Source organism: Rana temporaria, chromosome 1 (genome assembly GCF_905171775.1).
Source record: "Rana temporaria chromosome 1, aRanTem1.1, whole genome shotgun sequence".
Classification (NCBI taxonomy): domain Eukaryota; kingdom Metazoa; phylum Chordata; class Amphibia; order Anura; family Ranidae; genus Rana; species Rana temporaria.
The window spans coordinates 350,224,979-350,237,414 of record NC_053489.1 but is presented as its reverse complement, the minus strand read 5'-3'; the positions used below and the strand labels follow the sequence as shown (position 1 = coordinate 350,237,414).

Here is a 12,436-nt window from a genome sequence, read left to right as displayed (position 1 = left end):
AAAAGGAGTGCCACTATTATAAATATATCGGTCTTCTTCTCTTTCTGTAAGGTTTTGGTCGTGAAAACACCTGGATTGGTCTCAATGATAGAACAGTGGAACAGGACTTCCAGTGGACAGATAATACAGCACTGGTAAGTAAACAAGAGAAATGTGAGGAACAATGCCCTGAGGACAGGGTTGATGACCACTGCTCTAAATGGTATATCTTAATAGTTAACTGAACTAATTCTATCTGGCTAACTCATTAAACATGCACATTGCTAAGGGCAAAGACCAGCAACCCACACCAACCAATCAGTATTCACTTTACTATAGTCACAAGTTTAAGACTGAGTCTTATTCATTGTGAGTCAAATCTTAATAAAAAAAAAGAGATACAAGTCCTGTTGGTAGCCAACACCCCAGTGTGTCTAATACTTGGTACCCCGCTGAGTGCTGTGGTTCCTACCACCGTTACTGGTATGTCACTACTGTGTGTCATTTTAACATAACATCTGGTAGGAGGAATCACAGAACCAAAGCAGGGACCAGGTATCACACACTCGAAAGCGCTGGGTGCCAGTGTCACCCATAACTCTTCAAAAGAATGAATAGTTGACTCGCTGCTGGAAGGAAAAGTATTAAAACTGCAGTTTTTTCAGCTTATATTTTGTCTTCCCTGGTTCCACATTTCTCTCTTACCAATGTGTCAATGTAACTTTTTAGCTTCCATTTCACACCTGATGATGTCATCACTCGGTCTCAGTGCCTCTCTATGCCTTGCAGGCAGATAATTGCTGCAGGGAGATGGCAGCAGGGTTCCGTACATAGCTTCTCGAAAACGCTACTTCAGTCTGCTTCAGTACCCTTCTCAAGAACCCTTGTCCTGATGCAAGCTGTGAGCTAGTTTTTGAGAGGAGTTATGCAAATATCAATATGCCTTGATGCAAGGTGTATTTCATTTATTGTAGTGATAGTGTAATTGTAAGTGATCACTGTAACAGTTTGTTGCAGTAAACTACGTAGCTATTTTTATACTTGTAAGAAAAGAAATAGCTGCACATCCAGAAATTTCGATTACTTTTTATTGTTCAAAGTGATAACACCAAAGACACCAACACGAGGTCACGTAGACGTGCTTCACACAAACATCTTGTGTTAATGATTAAGCACAAGATGTTTGTGTGAAACGCGTCTACGTGACCTTGTGTTGGTGTCTTTGGTGTTATCACTTTGAACAATAAACGGCAATCAGAATTCCTGGATGTGCAGCCATTTCTTTTCTTACAAGTTTCCCACGGAGGCGGGCCGGGGCTGTCACTCTACGAGATATTCCACCTCAGGTTATCATACACCTGGAGCAGCGGCTCTTTTTCTTTGTAACTATTTTTATACAGTTTCAATATTGCAACCCGTTATATAAAGCAGTATTAAACCCAAAAGAAAACATTTATTATATTGCAGCATATCAATTCTTAGATGTGATGGCTGAATATCTTTTCTTTTTAGGTTTTCTTTTCCTTATTTTTCTCTGGTGATCCAACCAGTAAGTCTAATATTTTTTAAAAGAACAACTTTCCTGCAGATGTATCAGTTACAGCGATGAGACAAAGCATTTACCTCTGACAGGGGTGCTTACAATTATAAGCTTTTATTTACATAAGACCTTTATCCCAAAAGGAAACAAACTGTTCGCTGTAACTGCTTGTAAAGCGTGAGCTGGAGTTTGCCTTTAATTTGTTATTGTATCTTCATCTGCCTGTACATCTAACAATGCTGCTGTCTAAAAGTGCCCCCCTATGTGCCTTCATCCAGTGGAGGCCCTCTAATACAGGAGGTGTGTTTACTGGCCAGATCACCAGGTGAAAACAGAGGGGAAAGGCCTAAAAAAACAAAACGAATGCAGCCATCACATCTAATGATTGGTAAGCTGCTTTATATATTACAGTTCAGATTTTTGGTTTAATACCGCTTTAAAATATCACAAGCTTGTTCTGTGATCTGTTTGTAACAAATGTGTAAAGTGAAACCCTTTTTTCCTACATAACCCTAATTAATGCAAAATCAACCCTGAATAGCCCTAATTCATTTATCTAAAGAAAACAAACTGTGCTGTGTACCTACAACTATAGCTGCAACTCAAAGTGAAATACGCGCAAGCAAAGATAAATAAACATAAGGAGCTGCACTCTCAAAACAAAATGCGACCCAATAATAGGTGCAAACTAACTTATATAAAATTATAACAAGTCCCAATAAGTGAATCATCGAACATATAAAAAGTCCTCCAATGAATAGGGAAATCTTGAAAAATCCTCCAATGGAAGAATGGGTGAATAAAACAAAGGACAGAATATGGTGACTTTATCCTGGCACACCCTGTGCGCCCGCCTATGCTTACATCTGTTGCATCTATTTTAAAATTACCACTGGTGAAAATTTATAAAAAGCTATCTTTCTACTTATGTTGCCTTAGATACATTTGAGTCATTACAACCACATTTTCCAGTGTGACAGTCTTGAATAAAAAAAAAAGACACACATTTCATGATTTTCTGATTTTGTGTGTCACCCAAACTCCACGTGAGATTTTATATGTTGTTTGTTCTCTTTTCAATGCACTTCCATAATCCTAGCTTTGTGAAGCATCTCTGTTTATATACTATATGTCATAATGACATCATTTGCTGTCCTAGATGTAAATCTCAAACTAATCAAACCCAAATGCAAATGCACTAGAAGACTTGCAGTACTTGGGTCCTCAGTTTAAATTTTGCAAAGAATCTTAATGCATTGATGTATGTACACATTTTATTGAGTACTTGAGATTATCTGCCATATGTCAGGGTTTTTTTTTGAATAATTTCTATGATAAGATAATACATAAATATGGAGGACCTGTAGCTTATTTTCCTTTTTCATATCTGTCACAGCAATATGAGAGCTGGCGGGATCAGCAGCCAGATAACTTTTTTTCTGGTGGAGAGGACTGTGTAGTTATGGTTTCACATGAAGAGGGAAAGTGGAATGATGTGCCATGCAACTACAACTTACCTTACATCTGCAAGAAAGGAACTGGTACGTACTGTGAAAAATAAACATTAAATACCTCAGAATGAAATATAATGTTCTTTATACATTGTATCTTAACTGAAGCAGACTAGAAAAAAATCACACTAGTCACAGAATTGCCCGTATATGCTCTTACTATAAAATATAAAGCATTTAGTGTCCTACACTTATTACACTGCTGGTGTATCTAAGTGTATGAGAAGCCTACTTGCTTATAGTAACAATGTAAGAAGGTTCTCTTTCATGCACTTTCTTAAATCAGTGTCCAAGTAAACTTTAAGATTGTCCACCTACTACATACACACTATTGCATAACCGTTTTGGCCACTACTACCAGTCTGATAAACCTGGACTCTAAATGCGTCTGAGCATGATTGGGGCTGCTAGAAACTCCTGCAGGCCAATTAACTTCAGACAATTTTCTAATACACAGAGAGGATACATTATGGCAAAGAAAGTATCAAATCATCAGTGGTTATAATACACAGATAATAGTGGTCAATAGGCACTTGCAGCCTTCCCATGATACGTTTTGCAGCCGTTTCATGATGTTTTATATTGCAAGGTTTCCTTTTAGTTCAAATGATCAATCGATCTTAAGTGCTTCAAAAGCTATTTAAATTAAAAAACATTGCTTGACACACCAAAAATAAATATTGATTTAGTTGAATTGGATTAGATTCTCTACCAGGGCATATTCTTGTTCTGAAGAAAACAATTGTTAATTGAGCCACTCATTTGGTGCAAATGGTATCTGTAAGATTTAATTATTTTATTGAAATTACCACTATATTGAACAGATACAGTATATCATTATGTGTATAATTAGCATATGTTATAAATAACTCATTAATAACAATAATGTTATAGTTACTGTCAAATATAGTTCATTTCCGGGAAATGTAATAAAATCCTGCAAACTTGAATTCATCCATTAATGACCCCATTTGGTCATTAATGGAGTACTAAACTTATTTAAAGAATTCAAGTAAGAGTAAGGATACTATTTTATGGGCCAATCTTTCATTAGCCAAGATGTTAAAACTACTGTGTTTCACTCATGCATAGTGAAATGCATTAATTGCAGTATGCGTAAGCCAAAGAGATGCTAGCAAGCAATGCCTAGACCAGAAGTCTCCAAACTACAGCCCACAGGCCACAGATTTTATCTAGTCCACTAAGCGATTTTATTGTGCCCGCATCTAAATTCAGATCAGTTGGTCTCTGCTTCTACTCCCCCCCAACCCCCACTGATTACTATAAGGATAGATCTGATGGAAATATTGATGTGAGCACCCCGATGAAAGGAGGGACGTTGATTGGGACCCTAATGTAACTGGGGCTCTGATGGGGACCCTGATGTGAAGGGGGGCTCTAATGGAAACCCTAATATAAGGGGGAAGAAAAGGAGAATTCTGATGAGGACCCTAATGTAAGGGGGGGGGGCTCTGTGTAAATGGAACTCTTGATGTGAAGGCAGTGGCTCTGATGTGGAGTCATTTCTTGGAGCATGTTTATTTATTTATTTATAAAACCGTTTTTTTGTTTGTTCTTTGGCCTACGAATATTTGTAAAATATTTGTTGTGGCACTCCTACTGAGTTTGGAGACTCCTTTCCTAGACTATGAGATCTATTTATGATTTTTTTTTTCACACAACTTTCACACAAGATTTACACAGTTTCTAATTGGATTAATTTGGTAAAATGTGTGAATCTTGGGTGAAAATATATAAATATATCCCCCTCTGTCTTTGTCTTTCAACATATTTCTGAAGTAATGTGGGGAAAACAATGTCATCAGTCTGCTACAGGCAGGGGGACCCTATGTGTCATATAAAAAGTTACTACTTCTACGCTATGATTTACATTATGGTGTTGTTAATTTTTAATTGGATGATGTCTGAACAAGGATGATGCTAGCCTATGAGGAAAATAAAGGTCCGCTTTACCAACAACCCTGTCCCCAAATTCAAATTCATAAAAAAAGGAGGTCTGACAAAAAAAAAGCAAAGATTTATTTTAGCCATCCTTTTATTTGGGGGGGGGGGCGCGAGGAACTGCCAGTCAAGTGTACCTTCTATTTTCCTACAAATTCCAAATATTTTTTATTGATAAGGCTGTTAAAGTGAGAATTTGTGTAATGCTGAGATGAGTTTTGTTTCCCATAGTCCTTTGTGGTTCACCTCCTTCTGTCAAAAATGCTGACATTATCGGTAAGAAAAAAGAAAAATATAGCATCCATTCTACAATACGTTACCAGTGCCAGGATGGTTTTATACAGCGTCACATACCAACTATCAAATGTCACCGGAATGGAAGATGGGATAAGCCCCGTATCCTATGTGTCAAACGTAAGCAAATAAAAAACCTGTTCCCCAAACAAAAATAAATAAACCACTAATGTTTAAGTGTAAATAAATATTTAGGCCAAAGGTGTGCAACATATAGATGTTGGACCCCATATGTACAATTTCTAACAGTTTCTACAGTAGATTTATGGGTCAGTAAGCAAAACTTTTGTTAAAGTCTTTATTTTAGTCCAGACTTTTCATTACTCAGGACGATTGTCCAAAACGAATGGGATAGGGGAAGTGTTTAATTACTCATTTAGCTTCGAAAAGAGGGAGAAGCTGTGTTTACTTAAATCATCAGGGACAAGCAAAAATCAATTTGTAAATTTTTTTGGGCATTCAAAAGTGAAGATTCATCCTGTTTACTAGACTGTGGGGTTGATTTACTGAAGGCAAATAGACTATACACTTTACACTGATTTTCTTAGAGCTAAGTAAATGCGGGGAAGTGTCAGTTTGTAACGGATACTCAATCAGGTGCAAGGAAAATAAAAAAAAGTAAATCAACTCCAAATGTTTATGGTATTTCATTGTGTGTTATTTCCCGTAAAGCAGAGTACAGTTAAATGTTGACTGATCCAAGCAGCATTTTATAAATCTGCTGATTGACACGAAGAATAGTTATCACCAGAACAAAAGACTAAGGGGAAGACTTCAAATGGGGGCACCTTTTCTTATGATAACTGAGGGGATTTCCTCTCACTTCCTGCTGTGTCTCCAAAACAGGAAGTAAAAGGGAAATGTCCCAGCATTGTACAGACAGCAAAAATTTGATGGGGTTTTAACTAATTTCTACTCTAAAAAAATTGCCTTCACATAAACCATGGGGAAATTTACAAAAACTTACTGCACCATTATAATGGCACAGGAAACTGAACAAGTAGCATGTGCCACATTAACCTGTAGTAAGTCTTGCAGCGCCACCCATGCCAGTTTCTATTTAAGAGTGAAATAGAATCTGGTTCAGGTTGCACACCTGATTTACAAAGGGATTACAGTAGTTTTCAATAGAGAAAACTGCCACAGATCCCCACTAGATTGGACCTGGGAGACCTGGACCTGGAGACACTAGCTCACGTGCCTCCCTCTGCCCATTCTGTGAACACCCTGCACAGGCAGAGCCTGAATATAGGCAGGGAAGTGCTTTTCTCTGCTTAAATGTCCAGCTGTTAAAACTGACAAATGCAAGATTACCAGCCTTCCTCCTGCTTCATGCGCTCAGTTGAGTGGGGGAGGTTGATCAGAGAGAGCCAGAGCAAGCAGTTTCAACACTCTTGCTCTCCATGTGAAGTCTGGCACAGACACAACATAAAAAAACAGTCGATTTTCCACTTGCACTGCCTTTGTTAGGAGGAGGATCTGGGCTGTTTTATCATTTTAGAATAGTGGCGTAGACTTTATGCATCTGCATTTTATGTTAAGAGCAGCTTCACAAGAAATACACTAATTATATATATATATTTTTTATAATCTAACAGCTAGAAGACATCACAGGACAAGGAGACATCATCGTCAGCACTGGCATCACCCACACAAAAAACAAACACATGACACAAATCACCAGCACCACCATCAACATAACAATAATCATCACCATCACCACCACCACCACAAGAACCACCACCACCAGCACAAATCTCACCGTGAAAGGAGAAAAGAAGAACGGCATGCACACAGAAGAGATAAGGACACTTACTATTAAGAAGCATCTGGTCACTGAGTCATGAAAATATCACCTACTGCCGACATATCCATCAACCATAGGGGCGACAGATATGATGCAGCCGAAGACCACATAACCCAACCCCTATTTAGTACTATATGTTTCTGAGATGTGTTCATTGGAAATAGCACCAGGTTTAATATGACTGTATATGTTTATGTAAATCTGGTGTTGTATGTGTCTTACAACAAGCAACATCTTTCTATAACCGGTCAATGGAACTGAAATATCCATAATCAACTCAGAGGACTATTTAATAACTTGCTGTATTATCTGCCACTTCACCTTCTACATTTCCAAGAACCAAGAAATAGACATTCAGGCCCATTTGTTTAAGAACTCTTTTGAAAAGATTCTCTCAAATTATTATTTTATAATGGTCTTTTAATTTGTGAAGAGCAGCAAGAAAATAAGGCCACTCAATTTCTGATGAAGATTTGTAAAATATTAACCCTCAGAGAAACCATTTTGATTATCACAAACACCAGGACCATAATTGGTAGACAATATGGACAAATAAGGGTCATGGTATGAGCCTGACAGAACTCATTATCACCAATTAAAGTGTACTTTGTCAGAAAGGTAAAAAATTAAATGGTAAAAAGCAACACATATTGATCTGCATCTGTTTATATGTGGGGATAGATTTTGCTCAAATCCAAAGGGCAATCTGGATATTTGGGGTTCTCTGTAACAGTCTTTGATTTTCAGTCCTGTATAGTTTTGGTGGGTATAATAATTTGCCACACTCGTTATACTGAGGGGAATTGAATTTCAGTTTTATAAAATGCATAATGTTAAATTGTGCAATTTGATTGGGAAAAGGTGTCTTTTTGCCACTTAATGCTTGTGGTTGAGTGAGCAGTAAAAAGGCTAAGACTTTGTGCAAATGAGTGTGTTTTTAATGTGCCTTTCTTTAGTGTCAGGTAAGTAGAAGAGCATATTAACACCCTCATAGAGAGCATTGATATTTATGGAAGCATTATCATTACTGCATACAAGCACCTACCAAAGCGGATTATAGTTCAGCTGCGGTAAAATAGATCTTGTCTTATTTTCCATAAAATTGTCATGTCATGAGCTGATTTTAAAAACGCCTATGTGCATTGTAGTGGTATTACTTCATATAGATTAGTGCTCTCATTTATATCAAGAAATAAAATTTAATGGGTAGAGTAAAGGTGTATAGAAGGCACCATAAATTACCACCTCTTTCTTTTTCTGCACACCCACAGCCACCATGATTCTCAGCTAAAGTATATGGCAGACATGACTCTCCCCGTCTTCCATTATGCAGTTCTAATGCCGCGTACACACAGTCGTTTTTCGGCATGAAAAAAAAACAACGTTTTAAAAACGTCATTTAAAATCATCGTGTGTGGGCTTCACAAAAAAAAAATTCGAACATGCTGCATTTTTTAACGTCGTTTTTTTTAAATGTCGTTTTTCGGGTTGTAAAAAATTATCGTGTGTGGGCTAAAACGATGTTTTAAACCTGCGCATGCCCAGAAGCAAATTATGAGACGGGAGCGGTCATTCTGGTAAAACTACCATTCATAAAGGAGTAAGCACATTCATCATGCTGTCTTTCACTAACAAGGAATCAGCTAAAGCAGCCCAAAGGCGAATAGAATTTCCCCTTCAGAGTGCCGTCGTACGTGTTGTACGTCACCGTGCTTTGTTCATCATTTTTCAAAAACAATGGTGTGTGGGCAACATCGTTTTTAATGATGAAATTGGAAAAACTTCGTTTTTTGGACATGCTAAAAAACATCGTTTTTTTCATGCCGAAAAACGACTGTGTCTGAGCAGCCAATTGCTAGCACTGTCAAATGGGGGTGCCAAGCCCTATGCAAATAACTTTCAGAAAGTCAGTATTTTCATTACATTTTAAGAGGTTTTAGTGACAGTAAATGTAGGAGCAAGGAGGGACATCATAGCATCTGCTGTCCATCCTCAGTGATACAATTAGAGTATCCAATTTGCTACACTTTCGCTTTAAGTAGCTAAGTAGCTCTATCCACAGGTGCTAGCTTCTAAAATGATTTGGGAAAGGGTTCTCAGAGGGGGGGACCATAAGACCTATTTATAAGGATTATTAAAAATAATTGCTTTTATCACACATCACCCTATTGCCCTGCTGATTTTTTTCTTGTATTTATAAAAACATGAACTGAAAAACTGAGGTGTTAAAGCAGAAAAGGTAAAATGCCAAACTATGGCACCTTCAGGAAACCGTCCTCTCCAGCTTTTCTCCATAAAAAATAGTGGGTTACTTAAGGTTTAGGTGAGCATAAACTATCTTTCTAATTGAAAAACAGCAGAAATGGTTTGTAAACAAAAAAAATAAGAATGTCTACAAATCTTTTAAACTTAGTGAGCTACCCCATATGATATCACCATCTTTCAAACCGGTGCAAGTATTGGAAATGTGCAGTATGCATCAACCTTTATAAATAGGCTTCTAAGGGTGGGATAAGGGTTGGGGGGAGCTCTGTTTTTGGTATTATTACTGTTTGCTTACAGATAACATGTGCGATTTTGTGGTAGGAGTTTGACCCCCAAGTTCTTGCTGGTTTGCTGTCCATTTGTTACTTTAGCTGTGTGGGTGCAAGAATGAGTGACTATATGTCTGTTTATATTTATATTGTATGTACATAAGTAAGCCCTAGTTTAAAACATGAATTTCAACTGGATCATATATTACTTACTCTGACACTGAGATTGATCTTCAACTAAGATGTACATTGATATTGTTCTGGAATATTCTATGAATGACAAATTAACATGAGACTCCAGCCAAAAGGTATATTTAGTTTTGGATGTAGTGAGGAACAGCTAGAATATTTATTGGATTTTTATTGCAGTATTTTGTGTGCTTTTTTGGAAAGGATTCACATTACTGCGGAAAATCTCTCCGACTAGAAGATAGCATAAAAAATAAAAGCTGAAGAGTAAGAACTGTCATTGGTTTGTGACCATTGCCATTGGGGAAAAACGGTTTAAAACATCCTCCTAAGGAACAATTTACCTGTTAAAGATTTTTATTCTCTACTACCCTTATCCACAGTACTTCAGTTGGAAGTGAGGGAAGTCCTTCCTATCAGGACCACATACAGCAATAAAAACTTTATAGACGTTCCCACGCTTTATCAAAAGCTAACAAAAAAGGTTTGGGTTGAGTTTAATTTTAATATAAGCAGTACTCTGTTTAAAATACTGCATAAGCAACAGTTATTTCTAGTTTCCATCTCTTCTGTTTATATATACAGGAGTTCAAGTGCACCTTGCAAAGTGCACAGTCCATTTGCCCATAGTAAATAAACCCCTCTGTGTCTAATGGTAAATCTAGACATAGCTATAGACCTTACTTCTCTATTGACATAATACTTGTCCTTTTCAAGTAACTTTTAGAAACCAATCAGATTTTACTCTGCTGAAGTCACACCAGAAGAAGGTGGATTCTAATTGGTTAAAGGCATACCCCACTTTTAAGTACACAATGGGGTTTATTTACTAAGTGAGCCTAATTTCGATCTTTCCAGCTTTAGTAAATAAACCCCATTGTGTACTTAAAAGTGGGGTATGCCTGTAATTTGTACTGCTAAGATTAAGATTAATATTTACAAACACTCTTTATTGGATAAGACAAACTGTGACAGGGGCATATCACGGATGACATACTCTATTCTGGAAAATTAGAAAAAATATCCCCAAAGTGAGAGGAAAATATCCTCTTTGACAGTTGTCAGCACCAGAATCTTCATTTAGGAAATTTCTGCTTACCTCCTGTTCAAGTGACAAATGTCAAATTTGGATTTTCCCTTACATTTTACTCTGATGACCATTGTCACTGGGATAAGAAGTGAGGATAAATCCCCCATAAAAAAAATGCAAAAAAACTGAGTATCCAACTCTTCCCCACTCTATCCAAAAAATATATTAACTGGGGTTCCACTTTAGGTACAGTATGTGTTTATCAATGACATTTACAATAGCAGTATTCATTTAAATTCATACAGCCTTTCCAGTAATATAAAAGATTTTGTAGAACTTACTGTTTCCCAGTATGACACAGTAGTGACTTAGTCTGCGCTGAGAAATATAAATAGGGTGATGGGTGAATGTGATGGATGAATGCTTTGAAATGCTTCACCCTGCAGCATTTTGTTTTCTTAACTTACATCATTTTTAAGTGTAGAACACTGTAAAAATTGCAAAAAGAATGTGCTGTATAAACACTGTGCATTGATGTCAGGCTGAACAATTTTAATAAAGTTGCTGTTTTTTTTTTTTTAACAGTCCTGTTATATATTTATACGTTGAAATAAATAACACAGCCGCAGCATAGAAACTGCAAATATTCATGTCACTGTCTATTATAAATGAGAGATTAAATCATGCCTACTGACACACTAAACGGTCATAACCCTTGCTGACAAATGTCTCATTTAGAACAAGAGGATAATCCCAGCTTTTGAGCAATGAATCATTTTCTGTATAATGCAGCACTTATTCAGTAAAGTAGTATAGAGAGCAGTAACCCAAAGTATTTTCAGTTAACTGAATTCCGACCACTAATGCCTCGTACACATGATCGGAATTTCCGATGGAAAAAGTCAGACGAAATTTTTTCATCGGATATTCCGACCGTGTGTCCCATTATGCCGCGTACACACGATCGGTCAATCCGATGAGGATTGAAGGACCGTCTGAAGGACCGTTTTCATCAGACCAAACCGATCGTGTGTAGGCCCCATCGGTTATTTATCCGACGGTTAAAAAATGTGAAACTTGTTTTAAAATTTACAGATGGATACCTAACCGTCCATCGGTTAAAAATCCATACAAGCTCAGAATCAAGTCGACGCATGCTTGGAAGCATTGAACTTCATTTTTTTCAGCACGTCGTTGTGTTTCACGTCACTGCGTTGTGACACGATCGTTTTTTTAACTGAAGGTGTGTAGGCACGACTGATCATCAGTCAGCTTCATCGGTTAACTGATGGAAAAATCTATCAGACCGTTCTCATCGCATTAGACTTTTTTCCATCTGAGATTCCTACGGAGTTAGAAAGAACGGAATTTCCATTCACTTGTATGGAATTTCGACGGAGAGAAAAACACGCATGCTCGGAAACAATTCGAAGCATGCTCGGAAGCATTGAACTTAATTTTTCTAGGCTCGACGTAGTGTTGTACGTCACCGCGTTTTTGAAGGTTGGAATTTGGTGTGTCCGTGTGTATGCAATACAGCTTGAACAGAATTCCGTCGGAAAAACCCGTCGGAAACTCAGATCGTGTGTA

At 37.4% G+C, this 12,436-nt stretch overlaps 1 protein-coding gene across 3 annotated transcripts in view; it reads left to right on the top strand.

The window, feature by feature from the left end:
• The window catches only part of NCAN (neurocan), a 289,797-nt gene extending 281,778 nt beyond the window's left edge, over positions 1-8,019 (top strand). For all 3 annotated transcript variants that reach the window (XM_040320673.1, XM_040320665.1, XM_040320682.1), the window contains 4 exons: positions 52-134; positions 2,916-3,060; positions 5,224-5,406; positions 6,885-8,019. In XM_040320673.1, coding sequence (XP_040176607.1) covers positions 52-134; positions 2,916-3,060; positions 5,224-5,406; positions 6,885-7,108 — 635 coding nt within the window. In that variant the 3' untranslated portion in view covers positions 7,109-8,019. The remainder of the gene's footprint in view (positions 1-51; positions 135-2,915; positions 3,061-5,223; positions 5,407-6,884) is intronic.
• The last annotated feature ends 4,417 nt before the right edge of the window (positions 8,020-12,436 follow it).